Genomic DNA, 26,487 nt, shown 5'->3' with positions numbered 1-26,487 from the left:
TTAAGAGTCTTGCAGCTGAATTCTGAACAATCTGGAGCCGATTAATAGATTTCTGGCTGAGACAGGTGAACAGACTGTTGCAATAGTCAAGGCGTGAGGAAATAAATGCATGTAAGATTACTTCAGTGTCATGAAATGAAAGAATTGAACGTATTTTGGAAATATTTCTAAGATGATAAAAACATGCCTGAACAAGCTTTGTGACATGATGCTCGAAGTTAAGTTTACTATCAAACCAAACACCAAGACTTTTTGCAGTGGGCTTAGAATTAGCTAAGAGAGAATCTGTGCAGGGCAGAATATGTTTGGCTATACGATGTGGACTGATAACAACTATTTCTGTTTTGTCAGAATTCAGCTGCAGGAAATTTTGAGCCATCCAGTTTTTTATCTCATTTATGCTTTAGTGCTTTTGCTGGTCTAACAAAATTTGGTGGTCTACTGTATCAAAAGCAGCCTTAAGATCAAGGAGGACAAGAATAGAGCACATACCAGCGTCAGAAGCTAACAGAATGTCATTATTTACCTTCAGTAGGGCGGTCTCTGTGCTGTGGTGTTTGCGAAAACCAGATTGCAATTCGTCAAAAATGTTATAATTGTCTGCAGCTAGAAATAAGTGTTTAGACACGTACTTTTTGTAAGTATTGAAAATAATCAGGAGAGAGGGAGCAAGCGAATCAATGATCGAGATTAAGAACTTAGTTGGGATGACATCAACTGGGCTGGAAGATGGTTTCATTTTAGAGACAGTTTGTAGTAGCTCAAATAAGGTCATGGGAGGAAACTGGCTTAAAGTGCATTCTCTAAAAGGGTGTGAAACTATGACTGGTGAGGAGTTGGGGATGACAGAAGCTCTGATTGATTCTATTTTATCATTAAAATAGGTTAAGAACTTCTCACACTGATGGTTTGGACCACTTAACTTCAAAATATACACAATATTGTGTTAAAGGGAAAATCTACGATAAAATATGAAATATTTTTAATTTGCTGTATGTGAGTCTCTCTTTGCTAAACAGCAACAGGTTTTCTAGAGACAGTTCCTGCAGCTGGTCCTTGCACAGTGAACAACAGGACTACTTCAACATGGAAGCTGTAACAACATAAACCTGCAGACATAAGGGCCTATAATCACCACAAAACCTAGGCCTAGATGGGCCCACATACAATGTAACTGAGGTTGTTGGAACCAAATGAAAGTAATTATGTCGCCTAAAAGACACTGCTGGTTAGGATGATGGGTTCAGCAGCTTAAATTATAGTCTGTCATAGCCAGTGCAGACACCAGAGCTCCTAGTGCAGCGTGTTTCCGGACCACGTACGACGCTCGAGCGTCTGTCGTCACTTTCCAAACAAGGAAACGGTATTCGCGCTAAAGTGGCGCCGCTTTCACGTGCTGTCGGAATAATCACGAACACATACTCAAAACACACCATGGCTCTCCACGTGGTAGCGTGGCCGAGCGGTCTAAGGCGCTGGATTAAGGCTCCAGTCTCTTCGGGGGCGTGGGTTCGAATCCCACCGCTGCCAGATGTTTTTCTTCAACTCGAAACAAAAGGAAACCTTTTAATGGAAATACTCAATTTACTGTGTATTCAGAATATTAATTATATTAATGATGTCGCAGGATTATTATGGTTTCCAACTTTAATAGTTATTATGTCCACAATTAGGATACTGATAACATTTGGTACATTTTCATTTTATGATTTGTTTTTAGGTGTGTGAGTTGTCTAACAATACAAAATATAATTTAGTTATCAGATTTAACTTAATTTTACAATCACATGAATGTCCAGTTTTATGATTACTGTAGAATCTAAGTAGTGCTGTAATCACTGTGGTTACACTTTTTTTCTAGGGTACATGTATTGACCACATTTCTCTTTAGGCTACCACATTTTACTGACAGTGGGAGTGTTGATTTATACTGTGTGTCTTAAAATGATTTAAAAAACACTAAAAGAGGTTTTACCAATTGTAACTACACCTCCTGTTAATACTGACCTATAAATGACCATTCTGTAAAAAATAGTAACACAATTAGTTAAAAAGACTACATCTATACAACATATTCTGATAATGCAGTTCGTTCAATCTTAATTCAAAGTGGAAATATTAAATTGTTCGCAATCAAAGCTTTAAAGACATATATTTTGCACAGAGGGAGGGCTGTGAACTGTGGTTTTATCCCCAGAGATTCGTATCATTTGGAGGGATCTCGTAACGACTTGTGTGGACACTGAATGATGACAGAGTCAAAAATAAATAAATAAGTAAAAAAAAATAATAATTGTGAAACTTCCCTTTACATTGTTAGAAAGGCCACTCGGAAGTGAGTCTCAAACGTCCGAGCTCATGAGGAGCAGTGAATGCAGCACAGTTGGACGCGACGGAGAGCAGAGGAGAGAAAATGGCAAGGAAGAAGGAGCTGTAATAAATTCAGCCGCACTCTTGGCGCCAATCCGACTCAAAGAGGAATAAAAGAGCTACGTTTTCATTGACGTTTTAATCCAAACTGCGTCTACACGCCGCTTCGCTCGCAGCTATCGGCCGGTGATTTAGCCAGCTAGCCTCGTTAGCAACTATCTATCATTGTCATATTAATCTGGCCCCTTGTCTGTAGTCACGATAGTGATCACAGGAACAATAGAGGTGTGTTTCTCCGGGGGGATCGATAAGACACAGCTGCAAAATGGGGGTGAGTTTTCTCTTGTTGTGTTAATGCCTCGATTCACGAGGTGTTGCAATGAAAGGTGGATGTTTGAGCTGGTGGATGCGTGATGGTGAGAGGAGGGAAAGAAAGAAAGAAGGAAGGAGGGATAGAGAGAGAGAGAGAGAGAGAGAGACCATGGTGGATGCGTGTAGCTAAAGGTGTTGTTTGGCAGCGGGGCTTGTCGGGCTGCGTTAGCCGATTAGCTCCCTCCAGATAGCCGCGGTAGCGTTGTAATGTTTGCCTTGGTTTACATCTAACCTTATAGGGTGTATTCAGCGTTAATACTGCGCTGTTTTTTTACCGCCGTGCACAGTTAGCTAACTTCTCCTGTGCGTTAGCCGCTCAGGAATGCCATGTTAATGACGAGTGCTTTGCTAGCTATTAATGCTAATCACTTGTGTGTGTGTGTGTGCGTGTGTGTGCGTGTGTGTGCGTGCGTGTGTGAATGTGTGTGTGCTTTTCTTTACCAACGAGCCACACTGGGATGCATTAGCCAGGATTGCTGGATGTGATTCAGCCAGACCCGCACTCCCTCTAGAAACGAGTCGGTCTCTGTAACTTTAGCTAGCCTCTGTAGGCAGACTTGACTTCATCCTCCACTGTGACTCCAGATAAACCAGTCCACGTGTTTCCACAGTGTCTGCTCAGCCTGCAGCCTCTCTGTGCTTGGTACAGAGTTAATGCTCTGAGCTAATGTTGGCAATTTACTGCATTCCTTCTCATAATAGTTACCTCCTCTGTTCAGGTCTGGATCTGATGAAGTAATTGAACTATTTTCTACATGTTTGTGTAGAATCGGTGCATTATACTACACTGTAAATATGTCTCTGAAAACGTGATGATGCAAGTAGATGGGCTTTCCTAACTTGGATATAGATGTGTATATACACTAGCAGTAGATGTGTATATACACTAGCAGTAGATGTATATACACTAGCAGTAGATGTATATACACTAGCAGTAGATGTATATACACTAGCAGTAGATGTATATACACTAGCAGTAGATGTATATACACTAGCAGTAGATGTATATACACTAGCAGTAGATGTATATACACTAGCAGTAGATGTATGCTACTGATGATTGTTTTCCAGTAATGATTAATCAGTTGTTCTGAGAACTGCCTCTCAGTCCACTTATTAATTGACTAACTAGAAACAAGTAACCTGTTTGTTTCACAAGTACGTAATCAAGTAGATGCAGCGAGCCACACAGCTCCTGATGCATCGTGTCCTGTGGTGGGATTTGCAGACACACTGTTTTTTTTGTCATGAGGTTGTTTCCTCATCTAAAACCCCTAAATTTATGTGTGAAAGGCCGCTCCCATTGTGAGTGAGCGGCTGTTAAACGTCTCAATGAATTACAGGTGTCAGTTAGTGGCAGCTAATAGTTTGTTTGTGATGGCGCCCAGTCTTTGTCAAACACACTCGGAGCAGATGTTGAAGGGTGCGTTCTCTCTGTGTTGCAAGGCACAGATGCAGTTACAGTAATTTCTGTGAATTATGGCTGCAGCACTGCTGATACCAGCATTGGACATCAAGCCGGGAGCGGGATAAATTAAAGTCTCTGAATTTTTCCAATACTCTAATCCCACACTGAGAGCAATTATGCAACATCAGCGATATAAACAGTCCACAGTTTCACACAGCAGAGACAAATGGTGGTGATAACATTTACAGATCTGAACACGAGTGCTCTTTTTAAGCCTATTGTTTTCATAGACAGCAGGACGATCATGTTTAGAATAGTAATACATTGTCGTGTTGTGTAACGAAAACCATTTGTTCTTCATGACTGATCTTCATCTTGTTTTGATGGTTCTGGTTATTCTGAAGTTTGCCTGAATATAACACAGAAACACACAACACTGCTTGTCAACCATATACAAGGGTCTGCAAAAAGTGCTAAATCCAGGTGCAGCTAATTTCGTGTGCTTCCTTAAATTTAGCCTGAGGTCATGGCTCTAACAGGAACTGTTATATAAATATGCATAAGGCTGATGTTCCAGCATCTTCTTTAATCACATTTTCAGCAGCTGGCGAATGGCTATTACTTTTGGCCCTTGACATTTTTGTAAGTTCTCAGTTGTACCCTATCTTCTAACAAGGGCTGAGGTGGTAGAAGTAATAAAAATGACATGCTTTATTGATCCGCATGGGGTATACAACGTTGACACTCAATTAAAAGTGCAAGTACTTGTCTAACAAAGTACTCCACTACAAGTTAAGGTACCCATTCACATCCGCTAGTTAGTTAGTTAATTAGTAAGTTAGTTAGATACTCTAAAATGTACTTAAGTAAAAAAGTACTCTAAAACAACAATATATTTTAAACAATATTGAATTTGATGTTGTTCATGTTGTGACTGAAAAGTCATTGTAGTTATTCAACAAACCAATGAAAATTAGGGCAAATAAATAGTAATTAAAAAAATATGTTTGAAGATCTGTGTTACTATAGCAACTGGGCGTGGAACAAAAACAGCAGCTTGTAAATGTGGAGCTGTTCTCGAGTATAAGGAACAAAAAATGAAAATTATAAGTACAAATATGTCAAAATGTACTCAAGTACATAACTTGAGTAAATGTACTGAGTTACTTACCACCTCTAAACCTTGGTTTGGACTAGTTGATCTTTGTCACTGGGTTTTTAAGTCTTCTTGTTTTTTTGTACCCACAATACTGGAATTCCTTTTCACTGCAGTACTACAGCGTTTTATCAGTTAAAATAAAGGCACAATGAAGAACCGTATCATGCTGAATCTGAGCCGGTGAATAATAAATGATGCTTACAGCCCTACATTTGATATCCAGTCAGGAGGTATCAGTTTGAATGTATGACTGACCATGTGGAATAGAGAGGGGGATTGATTAAGTAGCAGGGGGAAAAGAGAGAATCCCAATGAAATGAATTGGGTATCACAGTTGTTTGTCTGGTTTGGAGGATTATGTACAGATCAGATTTTATTGTATGTAGAGTGTACGTAAGTCTACACACACGTTTTAAAATTGCTGCACATAATTCATGGTCTGTCAGTAAGATGTGCCTAATGAGAGATTGTTGGAATAAGGAGTAATGTGGAAAAACGATCTAACTCTGATATGTTGTTTCTTCTCCCCCTGTCCTTTGTTTTCCTCTATTGTTCCTTTTACGTGCTGTCATCATTCGTCCTGTCTATTTTCAATTCTCCTGTTTCCTTCTTCATCCGTGTCTGCTTTTCTCTTCTCCTTGTCTGCTACTGCCTTATGTTCCGTGTTCAGAGGAAGTCCAACAGAGCAAAGGAGAAGAAAGCCCGGCGTCTGGAGGAGAGGGCAGCTATGGACGCTGTCTGCGCCAAGGTGGACGCAGCCAATAAGGTAGGAGAGGCAGCTGTCATCAGATTGGAGGATGTTTTATGGAAGGTTGGGGGTTGGGATTACAATTTCGGTACACAAACACACACACACTATCAAATTGAAGAAGCAGATTGAGGCGTGAGGCTGCTCGCTGACTGCTATAAAATGAGAAATATTCTGGTTGTGTGGTTCTGGCAGTTGATAATGGCTTTGCATTGATGTTAAAAAAAATGCACTCTTTGTGTTTGTAAGTGCTTCACATGAAGGAATCACTACTTGGCCCTTTTTTACTTGCCGTTTGAGGCTTTCCGGTGGATTCATATTGCGTATTGCACTTGAAGCCTCCACTGTGAGCTGTGATTGTTATCTTAACAGTTACAAATGAAACCAGAACCTGGGGATGCCCCATTTGCACTTGTAATTGATATGCACATGACAGGAAAAGCCAAACAGACTGCCATATGTGTCTTTATGCATAATTAATTAGCATTATTAATCCCTACCCATCAAGCAGAGCACAGAGCAGACACCTCCTGCAGCTCAGAGATGGGCTGGAGCATTAGTAAACCCTCCTGAAGACTGGAGAAGAACAAAGGCCACGATCTGAGCTGTAGCTGCTTCCTCAACAAGCTCTGAACAGGCCCGTCTGGGCTTGTTACTTTTCTGTGTCACTTTGTCCCAAAATGGGGCACTTTGTGTTTCATGCTGTTCTCCCCCCCCCCCTTCCCTCTTCACTGTTGCCAGCAGGGAAGGAATGCAAGAAATTCCCCCAAAGTAACATTTATTTTTGTTTGTGCTGTTTCCAACAGTAATGAATACTGACTTGACTATTGTTTCAAATCAACAAATGGGACATTCACTGCTTTAAAAATAGAAAGTTCTCCTTGGCCTTGAAAAGGCAAAGGGGCATGGATGATTTCTCTACAGGTCTACTGAGCACTATGCAAGAGCATCTGTTTGAAGTGGCTCTTGTAAGCAGTCTGGTTCTGTACATTTTTACGTTATTTAAATGTCGCACATCCAAAAACACTTACAAACTCTTAAATTTGAGTAAAAATGAAGGCTGTTCTATAAATGACTAATAATACACTATAAAATTAGTTCTGTGACCTCAACAGAGTTTAGTGTTTTTCTCATTGTAGTCCCCCACGGGCCTGCCCCTCCTTTTTTGATTTCCCTAAAGGTATCAAGAGCATGGAAGTAAACAAATAATTAAAAATGATGGTAAGTTGTAGACTGGCCCAACAGTCTCTTTAGAAGACGCAAGATGTGATATTATTCATTTCTGCAGCTGCTTTTAACAACCCTGTCAGTTTCCATGTGCACTAGAATTGGACTGTGACACTGTTTGGATTTATAATTTTTTAGTTTTTATTTTATTTTTTTTTATTCATTGAAATTCATTTAAAACTTTTGCAGATGCCAAAAAAACTAACAGTTGAACATTTGAAGCTAGGATAAGGTGCAAAATATTAGGAAAAACAGATGAGGTACTAGGTGCTCAGTGTCTCATAACCTGTCCAAAAAAAGGGGTATATTCTTAATCTGATATGTACACGCTTAGGGCTAGGGTAAAGCAGCCTCTGTGGATGCTTATAATGACCTTTAATGACTATTACACTAATAACCCTGTTATTTTCCTGACTGCATGAGTCCCATTTGGAGTATTTTGGGTCCAGAGATTGAGGGACTCATGGAGTAGAGCTATACTCCTGTTTACTGTATCTTTGATGATTTGATTTAGTATTAGTGACAATACAGTAAGGTTAAAGTATAGAAGATTGTGTAATCATTTTTATTAATTGACATCTAAATGTCAAACTGTGAATATTTCAAATCCATTTGTTATGGCCCAGAATGGACATAGCTTTGTTTTGAAGGCTAATTTTGCTCCTTCTTTTCACAGCTGGAGGATCCACTGGCTGCCTTCCCAGCCTTCAAGAAATATGACAGAAATGGGTACGCCTTGCTTTGTATGCCTACAAAGGACTTTTTCACTGTTTTATGAAATAGATACTTGTTTCATGTGCTAAATGGAGGAAAGAGTGTGTCTGCCAGTGCCATTTCTCCCTCTGTTTCTGCCACTTTGTGATACAGTGCAGACACAACCTCATAAAAACACACATTGTTGATATTAACTTGTCCTCCTGTCCAGGCTGAACCTCCAGATAGAGTGTAAGAGAGTGACCTCCCTCAACCCGCTGTCTGTGGAGTGGGCCTTCGAACTCACCAGAGCCAACATGCAGTCACTGTAAGAAGTCTGTTCTGTTCTGTGCTGGTCTTGTTGGTCTTGTAGAGGGTGTAGTTCAGCACCGCTGTGAGCCAGAAACTCTGTTTGTGATGTCCAGCAGTGACAGATTAAACTTTATGAATGACTGTACACACTAAGGACAATGTGGAAAGGAGAGCAGGTGTGAGATGCAAGGTGACAAAAGCCTTTTATCTCAGAGTTTATGTAGCATTCAATCTCACAGAGACTCAATATGAAGACAGCAACAGAGACTCCTTCTGAATACAAGTAGCAGCCAGGTAATGGGGAGAAATGAGAGAGGGTTAAAATGAGCATGTCGGGCTATGTTTAAGTTGACCCGTTTTCTCTCTGCTGCAGGTACGAGCAGAGTGAGTGGGGGTGGAAAGAGAGGGAAAAGCGGGATGAGATGAACGACGAGAGGGCGTGGTACCTGCTGGCCCGCGACGGCGACTCAGCCCCTGTGGCCTTCTCTCACTTCCGGTTCGACGTGGAGTGTGGGGAGGAGGTTTTATATTGGTAGGGATGCCCGAGCTTGTCGATTTTACAAGGAAAGTTCATAGATGGTTTCTGTTTTTACTTCTTTTTTATTTAAACTTGTTGTCTTGACGCTTCAGCTATGAGGTGCAGTTAGAGAGCAGAGTGCGGAGGAAAGGGCTCGGCAAGTTCCTCATCCAGATACTACAGCTCATTGCCAACAGGTCTGCAGCTCTGATCATGGATGTGTAACTATTGGGAAAATTTAAAATGTAGTGTTTTCACAGTATAAGGAATGAATTGTGTTTTGAAACTAATGTTAATGTTCAAATATGTCTGTACCATTGTTTTTTGTTTTTTTTTTTTCTTTTCAGTACACAGATGAAGAAAGTGATGTTGACAGTTTTCAAACACAACCATGGGGCTTACCAGTTCTTCAGAGAAGCTTTACAGTGAGTACACTGGCTCTACAAAGGGTGTGTTTAGAGTGGGTTATTTGGCTGTGTCCTGCCGTTATTCCACTCATATCTGAGCTCTGTGCCACCTGTTGAGTCAGATATTGACTTGCTTGTCGAACTGTCATTAAAGGGTGTGATAAAACTAAATATTGTATAAACAATGATACTAGATGTCTTTCAAAATCCTACTGTACTTATCTTAACATATCAGGCATATTACACTACATGCAGCTTAAAAAAAGCTGATTTTCTGAGGCTGGAAATTAAGTTATTAGCAATGTTTATCTCCATTTCAATGGATGGTTTATAGAGCTGAGAAGACATTATTAGTACCTGAAATTTGTAAAAATGGTTTGTTTGTTTTTTTGTTGTTTTTTTTTAAATAATTTTTTTCTGAAAAGTTTGTAAACCACTTAGAATTTTCTTTCTACATAAATACGACCTAAATAATTTAATTTCCCTTCCATTTCCTGTACAACTAGATGGAAAAGAAAACAGTTTAAACAAGATCACATGAATTTATTTACTGTAGAAGTTCTCCAATCTTCTTGTGTGTGTGTGTAGCAAAAATACATGAACCTCCAGGATTATCAATTTGTAGGGGAAATTAGAGTGAGGTGTTTCCGTTTATAAGACGACAATTAGCCGGGAGCATAGGAACCTCTGCCTTATTTAGAGAAGTGAAACCGGGGTCTTTAATGTCAAAGTTTGATCTTGACAACAAGTTTGTATGTTAAAGTTTGATTTGTGAAGCCCGAACCAATGGATAACATTCACCATTGATACTAGGGTGTTTTGTTTGTAAAATCTGAATCATTAATAATAATAGTTTATTAACATTGCAGTATTTCTTTAGCTGCTGCACTAGTGTAGAATGCTTTATCGATACGCTCTCACCCTTTCAAGTGCAAAGTACTCTCTTTCATTCTCGTTAAGTAACCTCCCTCTCTCTGTGCTTCTAGGTTTGAGATTGATGAGACTTCGCCTAGCATGTCTGGTTGCTGTGGCGACGACTGCTCTTACGAGATCCTCAGCCGCCGGACCAAACACGGCGAGGCCTCGGCTGGACACACACATGGAGGCGGGCACTGCGGGGGCTGCTGCCACTGATTTAACTTTCTCGGCTGTGTGTGAAAGCTTCTGTCTGTCTGCTATTCTGCGAGCGTTCTGAGTTTGAGTGGCCGTAGCGAATCGTTAAAAATGAACCAGCAGTGGAATACCTGGCTACAGATAGTGATGTCACGATAGTTTATTACTTTTTTACTTTTGTTTTTTGCTTTCTCTCTTTTTTTTTTTTTCTTTTTCTTAGTATATGTGTGTATTCCTGCTACAGACGCTGTATGCAGTGTGAGCTTTCACACATAGCTCTAATTTTTTCTTTTCCTACTTCTTGGTTCAGTGTCCAAGCCATTCTCTTATCCCGGTTAATGATTATTAGTAGTTCCCAGTCAAGAAGAAGCTAAGGCATTGCCGACATTCTCTACCACCGCAATCAACCTCATCCCATCATGGTTTCATCTCCTGATGTGCTGTACTGTGTCAAATCACTCTGCAGTGCTTCTTGAAATCTGGTCTGGGGCCTAAGATGTGTGATGTGGGCTAGACTGTATTATTAAAAACTTGTTACCTCTAGTTTAAGATATTTGACAAAGCTCACTGATGAGTAGAGCCATAGACCATGAATACAAAGCACATACGATTTTTAGAGTGGGTTAGGTTCTGTAATGCGTACCTTTGTGGTACGTCACACTGAGGCTACAAGCCTGTTTCAGAACTAGGGTCCCAGGATTAGCCTTAAACTACACAAGTTGGGTCTCCTTGAAACCAGTCTGAGAAGCTCTGCTTCACTGTAATATTATCTGTTATAACACATATGAATTCTAAGTTCTTTTGTGACAACAACACCACAGCTAAACACCAACTGCAGCATTTTGAACCACATCTGCTCATTATGCTACAGTTACATGATTATGGTACACTATTAGCACTATCCATCAGCTCTATTCAGGTGATGCCTAAATGTATAGACGCTTCCACTGCTTTTATGCTTTTATAACCTATAAGACAAGATGCCCAACATTGCCTTTTTTTTTTCTTTTTTTTTTTTTTTTACTTTCTCTTTTCTCCCAGTGAAATGAGTAAAGAAAATCTCAACTCCATTTCCTTGCTCATTCGGGTGTTTAATTTGCTTTAATTCCCTGACACTCATATTTCCTAATTGGCACATTTAAATGGCTCATTTCATTACTCCTGCTTGCCTCTTTATTCACTTTTTTTCCAAGAGGTACTGATGATAAATAGGTTGATGTTGATGCTACTTTTAAGTGTATTTAAAAACTACTTAACCATCCTTCATTCCATTTCCTTCTTTTTTTGCTAGCATGAGAAAAATCCTGTTGATTTAACATTGGTGAAGATTGGTTGAAGTCACCACTTGATTGTATGGCCGTTCAAAGCTGATGAGTGCTATTAACTCGGAGAAGGGAGCATAGACGGATGGTTGGATAGATGACAGAAGTAACTGCGAAGCACTGAATTTGTTTTTATCGTTGTTGTTGTTCTTCAGTCGTAACTAGTTTTCCCAGCCCAGTGTCGTTAGCTTGCATGACAAAATGGAAAATGCTTAACAGAGCTCATAGTTAAAATTGGGATTACACAACAGCGATGCTGCTTCTTAACTTAATCTGCACTGTTTGAACGCATACCTGACCATGTGGGTCTAACAGCATTACATTAAAATGTCACTTAAATCTCCCATTAACATCAGTGCATGTTAGGACTATATGAACAGTAGAGGTTCTGTGAAAATCTCAGCACAAAGCCAGTACTGTAAGGTGTGGGTGAAGTTGGATAGTACATCTCCTGCCTCAGAATAATCTTACTGCCAAGATGCTTATAGAAGTTCCAGGGAGGATTTTAGATACATTACTCATCAAACTAGACAGGCTGCTGTAACCACTCTGACCTTGTTCCATATCTGTTTACAAAGTTTCAGGGTATTTTTAGGCAGTTTCGAGTGCTACTTTGCTGGGTTACAGGTCCTATCTAGAAACCCCCATACAACCCTTTAATTCCAGTGCTCTGTTCAGCTTGTACAGATTTTATGTGGGCTGGAGTGTGTGAGTTCTTTACACTACTGGAGCTGCAAGTATTCCTCTGTGTCACGTGGCTGAGAGGCCCATAACTTGGTACGCTTTGAGATGTTTAAGAAAAGGTCATATCACACAGGGTAGTGCCTGATTTAAAAAAAAAAACAAATAGATAAAAGAAAAAGAGGAGACTGAAATGTGAAGTAGATGAAACTCTTACTTAGAACCACCAACATACTGAAAAAGATTAGCGTTACACCAGAACAAGGATGTTAGGAAGCCCAGTTACTGGGGTGAAAGTTTCTGGATGTTTCCGGACTGGACACACAGACAAATACAAAAAAGATGAGCAACTGGAGACATAATATCGGTGCTCCATGCTTGTTTGAACTCTGATTATGAATAACAAATACAATTGAAGTACATACTGCTTGTTTTACTTTTCGAATGACTTCTGATGAATACAGTAATTCTGTTTTTGTACTGCATAGGTTTCAATTAAGAGGATGTTGTACATAATGGTAGTATATCAACCAACTGACAGTATCTCTCAGGTTAATCAAATGTAATCAAACCTCATCTATTTCCCTTAACAGCCATGTTGTCAGTTAGGTGTTGGCTGGATTGGATTGACTCGATCTCTGATCTGGAGTCAGGTTTTTGAGTGTCATAGAAACTCTGGTGTGAAGATTTTATCTGAAAAATTAGTTTAGCACAACTGGGAAAGTTGTACACTACTTTTCAAGATTTCTAGTTTTTATGATATGCAATAAAAGGAAAAGGCTCCTGATGCACTATGCCCTGGAATATGACACAGTTTAAACTGACCCCAGATCAGTGCTGAGTAGTTGCATTTAATCCAGACAAATGGGCTATCTTTAAAAAAAAAAAATTAAAAAAAGGCTCACTGGAAGTTAAAAAAATGCTGTTGGGAAATATCTTAAGTTGGTAAACGAGTCTAAATGTACCCAGTTTATTTTAAAGTTGGTGATTAACTTTACTTTAAAAATGGTTACACACTTGCAAAATCACAGATCCTTCTCTTGATCTATGTGTGTAAATATATATATATATATATATATATGCTGTTGTGAATCCATCTTCATTTCTTTGCCTTTTACAGGAAAAAACACTTTTTAAAACATGTATAAAAAAAAGAAATCATGTTTGAGAGTGAGTGTTACAGTCCTGTTCATTAACGACAGTGAAAGGGAAAACTAAGTCATTCTGCCTTGTCAGTGTTTTATTTGTATGTTACGAATAAAGGAAAGTTGTTGACTTTTCAAGATATACCCTTTTGTTTTTTGTCTTCTATGATCTTTAATGTTTCCTTATCCAAGTATAGAATGTAAAAATCTAAATATGCATGTCCAAAAAATATATTATATAATATATCTATATATATCATTTTTTTATAACGTATGTTTTTCAGTATTTTGATATTTTATGTATAAAGTCTTGTCATGTTTTAACATTAAATTGTAAAAAAAACCAAAACCTTTTTCAAAAACGGTCTCATGTGGAACTATTTGTGCCTGTTCGCGTTCTGAGGGGACCCGTTACTGTGTCGCACTAAAAGCGGAAGTTGTTGGTACACTGCTGCAAAAATGTCCTAGCTAGGTCCAATGAATGGATGCTCGGATGTGTTGAGGTGTCTTTGGTCTCATCTGTCCAAGATGACATGAACCTTTAAGGTCATAACTCAGCTCTACCGCTCCTGTATTTTACGTTTTCCGCTATTGGTAAGTGCACGCAAATGATGGTGTTGGCCTATTATGTGTTTTTTCTAATTGTCAGGCTAACATAGCTTAGCTTACACTGATATATCACTAAATGCATATCTATTAGCTTCTAAAGAGCTTCTCATGCCCAGTGTACACAAACCCATACTTAGTTTCAGTGTTTTACTGTTATACTCTGTTTGAATGTTTAAGGTTAACATTGCAGAATGAGAAAACTATAGCTTTTCACTAGTCAACTTAAATGTTAAATGCCTGTAGGGAAACAGGAAAGTGACACATTTCAACACATCTCAAGGTCTACATTTACAATCTTCACATCTCTGATAATTAAAAAAAATAGTAATTCTTTGTGCCTAGTGAAATTTTCCATGTCACATTATTACTCTTTCAGCTGTTTAGGGTACGATGGCAATGAGGATGAAGCTGAAGCTGAAGACTGTGTTTGTGCTCTACTTCATGGTCTCTCTTTTAGGCCTCGTCTATGCACTGATGCAGCTTGGTAAGTTATCCTCAGAGTCTTACACAAGACTTGATTCCTAAGCAGTGCCAATTAAAACATAAGCCTATCTCAGTCTTGCAGAAAAACAAACAACAATGACAGAAAGGGACAAGTCCAAAGTGAACTTAATCAAAAGTTAGTAGAGTGTCAGAAATAAACACATTATATTTTGCTGGAAAAAACCCTTGGGGTTGCTTCTGTGCTCTATAAAATGTGCTCTTGTGTCACCAGTACGCACAGAACATGATATACTGTATGCTAACTAACTAATGTATATAATTAAGGATGTAGAAAATAAAATGTAAGGCTGTACAGGCAAAAACGGCAAACTATTATGTAGGCCAGAACAGAAATCTTTGCAGCTAAAATTGTTGTTGTCTGGTTTATCCTCAAAGGTCAGCGCTGCGACTGCACAGAGCACGACATGGCTAAAGACCGTACCATATCTCGGCTGCGGGGGGAGCTGCACCGTCTTCAGGAGCAGATGAGGAAATCAGAGGCGACCAAACAACCGCAGAAACAGCCAGCCATGCCATCCCTGTCCACCATCTTTGTCATCACTCCAACATATGCAAGGTAGTCTTCCCTGCTCAGTCTCCTTCCCATTCACACGCGAATACACTTTTCCTCTGATTTCTGTCTCTGTTCCTGTTCAGGCTGGTGCAGAAGGCCGAGCTGACTCGTTTGTTACAGACGTTTCTACATGTTCCTCAGCTCCACTGGATTGTGGTGGAGGACTCCCCTCACAAGACACAACTGATAACTGACCTCCTGTTTAAGAGTGGCCTGACATACACACACCTACACATGCCCACCGCCAAGGACCGCAAACTGCAAGAGGTGGATGGGGACAAAAAATCCTCCCAGTCTTTTCACACATTACATTTAATAGTCAGCATTTTTCCTCATTTCAGTATGAACAGAAGCATGTTTGTAAACTTCTTGAATGCTCATTGTCCATCCCAGGGTGATCCCAGCTGGCTGAAGCCTCGTGGAGTTGAGCAGAGGAATGAGGGTCTACGGTGGCTCAGAGAGAACAGAAGAGCTCAGCCAGGAGGAGACAGCCAGCAGGGAGTGGTTTACTTTGCTGATGACGATAACACATACAGCTTGCAGATATTTGAAGAGGTGGGTGTTGGCGTGTGAGTGTGTTTCTTTTTATTATCCTTGATATCTAAGACATTTACAGGGATGGAACTGCATGTAATGTTCTGTGATTGAAGGAGAAAATCAAACATCCTCTTGTCTTGTTTCAGATGAGGAGTACCCAACGGGTATCGGTGTGGCCTGTGGGGCTTGTTGGAGGGATGAAATATGAGAGGCCTGTGGTTGAAGGGGGCAAGGTGGGTGCCCTATATGTTTTGTCTCAGCTGTTCCAACTGTGGGAATAAAGAAATGCATCCAAAGTTGATAATAAAGATAAAGTTATAAAGATTTTTTTAAGTATTTTTTGTTGATTCTTCTAAGGTGGTCCGTTTCCATACCGGCTGGCGTCCCAGTCGCCCCTTCCCGATGGATATGGCTGGCTTCGCTGTGTCCCTCAAACTGGTCTTGGACAATCCAGAGGCTTGTTTTGACGGAGAGGCTCCAATTGGCTTCCTGGAAAGCAGCTTCCTTCAGGGACTGGTTACGATGGATGAACTGGAGCCGAAAGCGGACAACTGCTCTAAAGTATGAGTCAATGTTCTGAAATTTCTAAATACTGTGTAGCAAAAGCAAGGCAAAATCACAATATGTCTCTTTGGAGACGCTTACATGCATATTGGTGAAACTTTATATAATGTAAGCTAAATCTTTCCATATAACTTAATTGTGTGTGTGTGTGTGTGCGCGTGCCTGCAGGTGCTGGTGTGGCACACAAGGACAGAGAAACCGAAGATGAAGCGAGAGGAGGCTTTGCAGGCTCAGGGACTGGGTTCAGACCCTGCTGTAGAGGTCTGAGGAACACACACTGACACACATACACAAACCCATAGTGTAAGGCATACTCTACTGTTAAATGCTGCATATGTAACTCTGCGTTGTAAATACTGTAAAACATAAGATATACTGTAAAACATTGTGTCTGGTTATGATTGTTTTATTTATTTTTTGTCAGGTAGTAAATCTACACGTCTGTATACAATTGGAAAGAAAAAGTTTGTGAACCTTTTGGAATATAATGGTTTTCTGCATTAATTTCTCATAAAATGTGATCTTATCTAAGTCAAGAGAGTATTAACAAATATAATGTGCCTAAAGTAAGAACACAAAACGATTCTGATCTTTCATGTCTTTATTGAGAATAACTATAAAAAAACCTCACTGTGCGAGTGAAAAATTATGTGAATCATTTGAATAATGCACAAGAAGAATATGCTCATGTGAGTCATGCCTCCACAAAAGGAGCTTTCAGAGGATCTACGATCAAGAATTATTGATTTACATAAAGCTTGAAAGTGATCTCAAAGACTTTATAAATTCACCAGTCCACAGTTAGACAAACAATCTACAAAGGGAAACACTTTGACACTGTGGCTCCTCTACCAAGAAGTGGGCGGTCAGTCAAAATGACCCCAAGAGCTCAACGACCACTTATTATTGAGGTAAAGAAGCAACCCAAAGTGACAGTCAGAGATTTGAAGGCATCACTGGAACTGGCTAACATCTGTGTTCATGAGTCTACAGTAGGTAAAACATTTAACAAGCAGGGTGTCTATGACAGGACACCACGAAGGAAGCTGCTGCCTATTAAAAAGAACATTGCTGCACACCTTAAGTTTGTCAAAGAACACATTCACACTCCACATAAGTATTGGCAAAATGTTTTGTACAGCATGGTGGGGGAAACATCATGATTTGTGCCTGATTTGATGCATTAGGGTCTGGCCAGCTTGTAGTGTTCGGGGAGAACATCAATTCCCAGATGGTAAAAAAAATCTTCAGGAGCAAATTCCATGAGGTTCATCTACTTTTTCTTGTTGTGTGTGTGTGTGTGTGTGTGTGTGTGTGTGTGTGTGTGTGTGTGTGTGTGTGTGTGTGTGTTGTTACACCTCTGCTGATTGTGTGTTAATGTGTGTATCAGTTTTTCTTTGGTTTTAGTGAGATACTTTTGTATAGTTTGCTCAGCAGTACAGTGGATACAGACTCGGAAGGTCTGAAATTTAAACATTTGCCTGATGGTGGTGCTAAATTAAACATTTGCTCACCACCCATAAATGCCAAGTTAAAGCTGTTGGGATGATGAAGCTCAATATTTGTATTGCATACTGGTATAATTTGTAGGGATTTATGTGTTTACTTGCACAGTGTAAGTCATTCCTGACCTACTTTATTCTTTTATCATCCCCTTTAACCTCCTGTTTCTGCTGGTGGTTGGATCTGATTCTTTTGTTTAGTCAGTCCCGCCACCGACATTGTGATTGATTTCCGACCTCAATTCAGTTGCAACAGAGCACTTTATTAATGCATGGGTTCTGTTTAACGTAATTAGTGTCTGAACGTTTCTGCCACATAGATGCTTTGAATTTTTTATAGCCTCAAAACAACATTGTCAGCATCACAGACATTCTAATAATCTTCACATAACCTGTCTGTAATTAAAGTTTCTGTATTTGCAGTCAAGCTACTAGTAAGTAAATAGTAAGGAGCCAAGTTAGAGCAAAGTGACATTTATGAAAATATTCATAACATGAAAAGCAGCTATAAAACAAATCTGTCCGTAGTTGTCATTGTGGTGTCACACTCTTGTGTTACAAACATCTCTTGCGCATCTTAGCAACCCCATGCTGCAACACAGACGTGACGAGTGCAGAGATGCGCTGGCTCCACACCCAGTGTAACTTCCGTCTTAAAGCTCAGAGCGCACATGCTGGTTTAGTGTCATAGCACAACTAGTTTCAGCCAGCATTCTTAACATGTATACTCTTAGTGATGCTTTTTAAAACACAAGGCTTGTATCAGTTTAAGAGCTCTGAATAAGGGAACAACACTGTTGTTGTTCATATACATTGTACATACAAACACAAAAAACACCATTTATTTCCACAACACAACACTTGCCAAATGTCTTTGATAGGCATTAAACCCCTAGTACATTACGTAGCAGTATTTTAAGACTGTATTTGACAAAGGCTTCAAATATAAATTAAACTGCTCAAATTGCACTTAATTATCTTCCATTATATCTCAGAAGTAGATGTGAGAATAAAGAGCAGAATAGGTTTAAAAAGTGCTCCTCTACTAGCTACTGTTGTATGATACTGTAAAAACAGCTAGTGCCTGCTTAAGTATAATTAGTGCCTGTAAATCAGTTCTTTATTAGTGTGTAATGTATTTATTCTAATGTTGTTCTTTGCATTGTAGAATGTGTCTGTTCCTGCCTTGAAAATAAACCTAGATCATAAAAAACCTGACTTGCCTGTGCCTCTCTTCAAAGTTAACACTTGCCTTCCTATAAACTCTTACTGTGTTATGTCATAATGCATCAGCAACATTATGTTTGGTTGACCGTCCTCTGGCATGTCTCTGCAAGCCGGAGACTCCGACTCATCGAACAGCACTGACAACGGAGGAGAGACATCTTTGAGACATCAAGGAGTTTCTTATGAGTGCTTATGTGTGGAGTCCAAAAGACAAATGGCACTTCCTGGTAATTTAGAGTGTTAGTTTATCACACTGACACTACATTAAATCGTTACTTTGCGTGAATTGTCCCCTTAAATTGGTCCACCGATTGCCACACACACAATCATAAACACTCCAGATGAAACGTGACCACGTTTGCTGCTTTCAGTTTGTTTGTTTCTTTCTTGTACTTATGGTCATGCATTTGTATCATTGTTTGAATTTGAACTTGTTGAAGAAATGCTGACTAGGCCAAAAAGTGAAATGATAATGTGTTTTACTGAAACTGAACCAACAGCACACCTGTTCTCGGCGTCGTACACCTCAGTAGCCTAAGGCCGAGCTGGGACTCAGTAGTGTCAGGTTTTGTTGTACAGTCAGTCTGTGGCTCTCAGCACTTTTGTCTGTCTCTGTCTGCCTCTTTAATTCGACGTCTTAGTTCTCAGAAATGAAACTTGCTGCTGTAGACCGCTAATTGTCATCAGCCATTACCCATGTAGGTGGGGGTTCTCCAACCCAAACACAGCTGAAGTTTTTACAGGCCTGTGTGATTGACAGCTGTTACACCCTCAGATGCTCGGTGACTCTATATGGAGTGTTAGCGAGGTGTGAGACATCCTCATCACTTAACACATACTCACACGGGACCAAATAAAGATGCACATGGAGGTGAGTAGCTGAAGTCACAGAGCCAAGCACCAACTATTTGATACACAGTGATTCACCTGCAGACAGACATGTGACACCTGCAGACTAGACTTCAGTTGTGACTCTGTAAAGTGGTTTCGTTTCTGTCTGTAACCTTTAAACTGTGATCAACATCACTGCCACGCTTTCACTCATAAACGATTCAAATCACACAACATTTGTTGGGTTTGTTCTTTGCAGAGCGTTGTTACCCAGTGCTGGTGTTTCCTTGTTGAGCAGTATGCATGTATGTGCATGTACAAGAAGGTGTGTGTGTGTGCATGTACTTGACATCCTAAATGACCTAAGCAAAACAGGCATGGAGATAATTACCCAACACACACACTACTGAAATGTTCCCACTCCCTGTCCCACCCAGACACAGTGTTTACCATCCAAACAGTAAGATAACATTTAGCAACATTTATTTTATCTACATACTTGCATACTTTAGATTATATACCTTAGCTTATTAATACAAAGTGTTTTGGACCTATTAGTAGAAAAGAATAAGTCAATAACTTACAATATAAGCCACTGACCTAAAAAATTAACTATTAATTATATTATTATAGATATCATAACATGGTAATTAGGGTTTTCAGGTTTTTTTTTTTTTTTTTTTGAGGAATTGTTTTTTGAGATTTTTAGTGGTTTTATTCATGGTCCATTAAAAGACCTCAGGATAGACAATTTAAAGATATTTAATATTGTCTTTGTGTGCTTTAATTCCTAACCCCTTTAAACTATTTATGTGCTTGTTAACTAAGAGGAAGTGTTAATGACAGTGAGTTTCAATTTGAACTACTGAGTTAATAAGTAAAGTCATAAGTAAAGTCATATTATCTCACTGTGTGTGTTGTGTGTTGCATTACCATGTTTACCAGTTTAAATTTAAACATTAGTGGCGTTAAATTAGACATAAATACGCTGTCCTTCCATTACTAAATGAAGGTGTGTGACATTAGAAATACATAAATTATGTGCTTCATAATGTGAAAACAATGAGTCAGGACAAAGCTTTAAGTAAATAGTTACACGGTATATTAAAGGTTTTAATAGGTCCATGAATTTTGAAGATTTTTTATCCATAACAAGTGTTTAAAGATGTTGAACGCTGAGGTTGAAGTTGAAAGTCTCGTCTCCACGCTGTTGGATAGTTAATGTTTAATAGCAGCTGGTATGAGAATATGTGGTCTGATGTTTTGTGAGGTAAATGTTTTAGTTCTGCTCAGGTGAACCTGCATGTGTGCGACTGTGGGTGTAGACGTGTGCAGCCTTTAATTCTCTCTGTATCCTTTGTTTGTCTGTGTTGAGATTTTAATCAGAACTTTATCTCCGACCCAATGTGTGTTTAAGGATGTAATGAAGAGGTTTGTGTGTGTGTGTGTGTGTGTGTGTGTGTGTGTGTGTGTGTGTGTGTGTGTGTGTGGTTCAGTACAAAGAAGAAAGAAAGACAAAGAGTCCTTCATAGTGAGAGTGCCTGGCTTTGTGTGTGTGTGTGTGTGTGTGTGTGTGTGTGTGTGTGTGTGTGTGTGTGTGTTTGTATGTGCCCCTTTTACATGTGTGTATTTGCTTTTCTGATGACATAGCTGCAGGTTGGGGCAGAGTCGACCTGTGACGTGTGAGGGAAGTATCCTGAGCTCTCAGTCATTCACTCAGCAGACTCAGGAGGGTCATCAGTGCTCTCACTGACACACACACTCGCACACACAAGAAAAGGAACCAAGAACAAGACAGCAGGTAAGACCTGACCCATTATTTTAAGTGTCAAATTACTTTAGAGAGAAAAAGAAACTAACCTTTATTTTACAATTCAATTATCTTAATATCAGGATGTTTCTTTTCTTTCTTTTAGTCCTGTTTTTCCTGATTTTCTCAATAACTTCTTTGCTATTCTGTTCATCATTTGTGTCATTACAAGTTTAAAGGATACTCTTTTTCTCTTTTTCTTTGACATGTTTCCTTTGTTATTTTCTCACGTTAGAAACATTAATCTGGGCCACTGGCAGATGTCGATGCAAATTTTACCAGATCGTGCGAGTGTTTAGAAGAAAGTTTATCATTGCAGAAAACGCATATCTTAAACACTCATTTTATCAGTATGTTAAAAGACATTTTATCCACTCATTTTATCTGTGCAGTCTATCAGTCAATAAGGCACATGAATAAATGCTGTGCCGTAACTTGTTAAAGAGGCTTTCTGCATGTACCAACTTCCAGAAAACAAAATTATGGCCAATTATGGGCTCCTTAAAGAATGATTTAAGTACAGCATAGCATGGCTTTATTATTTATTATTAAATAATAAAAATTAGTTTCTTTTTTTCCTCTAAAGAGTTACATGATTAATTGCTGCTGTCACATTCGTACGGTTCGCTTAGTTTAGAAAAAAGCCTAAAAACCAGAAGAACATCTAACCCAGTTGTGTGAAGTAGCTGCTCCTAGTTGAAGAATTGTCTGTAACACTGTCCGATCTTTTTAAACATATTGTAACTGAGACGAAGCCGACAGTTGACACATTGACAGTGAGAGATAGTGAATGTGAAGTCACTGATTTTGGCTGCTGTTCAGAATCCAACTGGTTAAATCAGTGTCAAAGTCTGACACTGTGACAGTGTGTGTGTGTGTGTGTGTGTGTGTGTGTGCAGATTTGACATCCAGTTATCATCACACCCCCGATAACACTGACTCTGACCTCCAGCCTCATTTACACACACACACATTTAGACACACACAGTCAAAAGTACAGCTACAGGCGCAGGTGCTTTGTTTTAAAAATACATAATAAATTATATCCATTGTTCAGTACGTAACATCCACATCAGCAAATACAGATAAAACATACACATAAAATAAACACATACAGTACCAATGACATGACATTAAGAATAATCTTCTACTGGTGGTCTTATTTCAATCCATGCCTTCTCCACTTTTCTATTCCAGTTTTTACATCTATAACCTTCTCTGGACTTTTACTTACTTAGAAATCTCCCTTAGCTGCTGTGAAATGATTAAGGACTTTGAGTGTGAAACAAGGAGACGGAGTAAGTGAGGGAGAGGACAGGGTTATATAACGGTATTACGCTAATCTCCCTGCCCCTTCTCTTTCAGAGTTAACCAAAAAAAGAAGAAAAAAGTGTGTGAGAAGTAGGAGTGCAACAGAGGACACAAGAAGTAAGACTCACTACACACAACAGAAAGAGGAAAGATGACAATTGGTAAGAACTCCAGAAAGACCTCCGTACGAAGCTCCGTCCGGGCCCCAAAGTTTCTGGACAAAGCCAGTGGCTTCTATGGACGTCTTGATGAGCCTGAGAATATGGAGGATGTGCAGGGAAAACAAGTGGAGCAGAATGGGACAGAAGGCAACAACAGAGAAGGGGGAGTCATGAGCAGCCCAGATCCGGCTATGATGCACAATCCTGGGGCCGATGAGGGGGAAGAGGCTGGAGTGTTTGACTTCAGTGAAGGGATAATGGAAGACGACGGGGAGACTCTGCTCCAGAGGAAACCCAGCCGCCACAGTAGCAGGTGGAGAAGGAGCTCCAGGAGGAAGCAGAAAGAGGGAAAAGGAGAGCAAGACTCTGCCCAAGACGAGAGGCCCAGCTTGGGTAAGGATGACCCCCATATCCTGGAGGACACCAAGGTCATGATCGAGGTAGAAATAGAGAAACTGAAAAAGGTGGAGGAAGAAAATGAGAGGGCAGGGAAAGGAAAAGAACCTGCACTGGTTCACTTCCCGGCTCGGGAGGACGAGGACGACCAGGTCCTGATTAGAGACAAAAAGAGGGGGAGAGAAGAGGAGGGAGAGGAGGAGAGGACTCTGAAGATGGAACAAGAGAAGGGGATGAAGGTGGTGAAGCGGAACTCGATGAAGAATTACCGCAAGGTGAGAAAGAGTCTATTTTAACAGCGTTGTATAGAGGAAGACACTTATTAACTTGTGCTTCCTGTACCTCATATTTACATAAATCATCTGAGTCGGCATCACCCCATCTGGTTAAACTTTAACCCCTTCCAGCTTACATAATTGAGTCCTTAGAGGCTGTGGAACAGATGGGGAAAGTTCTCCATCCACATCCTACTCTGTGGGCTATTAATCACCATGGAAACTATCACATTACATTAATAGTGGACTGCCACAAGGGTCAAGGTACAGTGGGTCTTGGTGCACGTCACCAATTCAGTAGGTAACTTTCTCTGATGGGATTTTGCCTTAATGTCATATGAATGGCATGAAGAAATTAAGCTGCACCAGAGGTTTTACTAACAGGATTTTATTAGTACAAGTAAACCAGGAACGTTTACCGCCATCTTATTCACATGTTCCTAACGATTTTCTGCTTCCATTGAAACACGTGCACAGAGGTGACATTCCTCGTATATCACGTCCTTTGATCAGTGGGACGCTGCACGGCAGTGTTGATCCGCCTACTAAACCCACACCGTAAAAACATTCCACTGCTGTTAACCAGTCAGCTGCGCCCTCAGGCCTAAGGGCATGACCACATGTTAGATTAGATGACAATCACAGCAAGGACACATAGTTTGACCGCAGTTCATTAGTTTCTGTGTCAAGAGTGTCGCAAGAATAGCTGTTCAGAAAACACAATTAACAGGTCTTTAATTTCCTGGGAAGTTCCCTTGAAACAGCAATGTAAACGCTTACAGTGGCAATAGATTAATCTAAGCCGTTTCATATCTGTGGTAATATGTAACAACACTTTATGACAGGATAAAGCTAAATTATTTTCCCTTTACTATATATACATTCATTAATTTCTGTATTTCTGCCCTTTTCTAACCTTTAACCTCTTTTTCCTGTCAGGCCTTGGACAGAGCGTTTCGCCGTGGCTGGGAGGCCTTGATCACCAACCTCTACAGCGTTACACTCATGCCTGTAACACCATCCTCGCCACCATCACCTTCATCTGAAAAGAAGAATCTGCACAAATCTGTGTTGGCTGAGTTTATGTAGAGCTGGAGACATGGACGATAAAATGAAGCCCATTCTAATAATTAGTTTGTTGAAATGATGATGATGCTGAATATTGCTGGACGTCACCATACATCACATGGTGTGTTTGGGTTATGAAATAGGCCTCAGAAACAGTCCTTATTTATGTTAGTTACTGGGTCTAAATGGCTCATTATTAACTTTACTACCTTGTCACATTATGTTGCACATTAGTTTCCACACAGACTGCACATGTTCAGTTTTGTTTTATGAGCCTGGGGAGCTAATCTGTTAATTTTACAATGAAGACTGTAGGACTGGCTTGGATTTTGAAGTCCGACTATCGTGTGATGGAGTTCAGTTGGTCTGGTTCACCCCTTGTTGCTACTTTTAGATTTTTGTCGAGAGTACAACAGCAACTTAGCATCTTAGCTCCTGATCTGCTGGTAAGAGCTTTGAGTACAACTAATCACTTCCTCCTTTGGTTTAGCATTATGAAACTATGAGTGTTGATGTGTAAACTGAAGAAGATTTCTTTAACTGAATAGCGATGACTGACGTTTGTCCTGGAGAGATTCACATTTCTGTTGGAAATCATTTATTGCTGTGTGGCAGCTAATCAGTAATCAGTTTATGAAAAGAGAACAAATGCAAAACAACGTACCCCACTAATCAGTATTTAAACATTGTCACTGTGATTCACATGAACATGAATATATTTATATTTGTATGTTACTATTTATGGAGAAGTTGCAGATTTAGTCTGTTTTAATCTGATTTTCCCATCTTTTAGTGCACAGAAATACACAGTAGTTATCAGGTAGTACAGCTTGACAGTGTTTGACTTCATAACGAGATAGGTCATCAGTCTGCATGTTCTGTTGAAGGTTATTTAACTTGAGGGGACATAGCAGGAGATTGATTTGAAGAGTACCAAATGTAAATGTATAAAACTATTATTGTTGACACTTTGTAATGTTACAAAGGACCTGCTGTAACTTCCTGTCAGCCACTATGTATTTTTTTTATATTACCTCAAGTGCACTTAGTAGTCCTGGAAGAACCAACTGAATAGGTTGGTAAAAAAAAAACAAAACAAAACAAACTAACAAAAACAACAACTTCCTAATATGATAATAACTGTAAAAATATATTTTTTACAGTTAATTTTTATGAACTTCCTTTTGTTTCCCTTATTAAATCTAAAGTTAGTTAGTTACTCTTTAGAATAAATAAAGACTGAGTTTACACCACAGGTTGGAGTCTATTTTTTAATTTGTTGCTATAATATAAACTGAGGTGCCTGCATTTAAATAGACGAGAACTAATGTCCCGTCATTATGAAGATCAGTCAATTAATGAGCCGTCAAAATACGCATCACACAATCCTAGGAAAGCTCGGGAATATGTTTGTCCAAGTACATGACATCATCTGAGTATAATCAAATGTTTGCAGTCTTACATGGCAACAGCACATCTCAGGCAGGGAAAATTAAATCCTACTCTCACAGTATGGTATACTTCCATATCTTCACTACAGGGACACCACCTGAAGTACTGTGTATTTACAGAATTTAACACTCATAGTGGTTTTATAGTAAATATGATAACCCCATCCTTATTATTATGGTTAACAATAGAAATACTAGTAGTATCAAGCTACTA

At 39.5% G+C, this 26,487-nt stretch overlaps 3 protein-coding genes and 1 non-coding gene across 4 annotated transcripts; all 4 read left to right on the top strand.

Annotated features, from left to right (window-relative positions):
• The first annotated feature begins 1,448 nt into the window (after positions 1–1,448).
• Positions 1,449–1,530, top strand: trnal-aag. The gene has a single exon. It is a non-coding gene; the product is annotated as a tRNA-Leu (tRNA).
• Positions 1,531–2,364: 834 nt separating this feature from the next.
• Positions 2,365–13,616, top strand: naa40 (N-alpha-acetyltransferase 40, NatD catalytic subunit). The gene is made up of 8 exons (XM_026353238.1): positions 2,365–2,701; positions 5,980–6,075; positions 7,961–8,013; positions 8,210–8,305; positions 8,663–8,821; positions 8,920–9,003; positions 9,154–9,231; positions 10,200–13,616. Exons 1-8 carry the CDS (start codon positions 2,696–2,698, stop codon positions 10,345–10,347), a joined length of 720 nt encoding a protein of 239 aa, XP_026209023.1. The 5' UTR covers positions 2,365–2,695; the 3' UTR covers positions 10,348–13,616.
• Positions 13,617–13,933: 317 nt separating this feature from the next.
• b3gat3 (beta-1,3-glucuronyltransferase 3 (glucuronosyltransferase I)) lies at positions 13,934–17,226 on the top strand. The gene is made up of 8 exons (XM_026352438.1): positions 13,934–14,068; positions 14,460–14,567; positions 14,963–15,143; positions 15,224–15,407; positions 15,534–15,695; positions 15,824–15,910; positions 16,035–16,238; positions 16,410–17,226. The coding sequence occupies exons 2-8, from the start codon at positions 14,474–14,476 to the stop codon at positions 16,506–16,508; spliced, it is 1,011 nt and encodes a 336-aa protein (XP_026208223.1). The 5' UTR covers positions 13,934–14,068; positions 14,460–14,473; the 3' UTR covers positions 16,509–17,226.
• A 4,302-nt stretch (positions 17,227–21,528) lies between these two features.
• On the top strand, positions 21,529–25,448 carry sb:cb1058. The gene is made up of 3 exons (XM_026352369.1): positions 21,529–21,602; positions 22,977–23,754; positions 24,694–25,448. Exons 2-3 carry the CDS (start codon positions 23,074–23,076, stop codon positions 24,841–24,843), a joined length of 831 nt encoding a protein of 276 aa, XP_026208154.1. The 5' UTR covers positions 21,529–21,602; positions 22,977–23,073; the 3' UTR covers positions 24,844–25,448.
• Positions 25,449–26,487: the final 1,039 nt, after the last annotated feature.

Source organism: Anabas testudineus, chromosome 18, assembly GCF_900324465.2.
Source record: "Anabas testudineus chromosome 18, fAnaTes1.2, whole genome shotgun sequence".
Classification (NCBI taxonomy): domain Eukaryota; kingdom Metazoa; phylum Chordata; class Actinopteri; order Anabantiformes; family Anabantidae; genus Anabas; species Anabas testudineus.
This window is presented reverse-complemented; position numbering and strand designations above follow the sequence as displayed.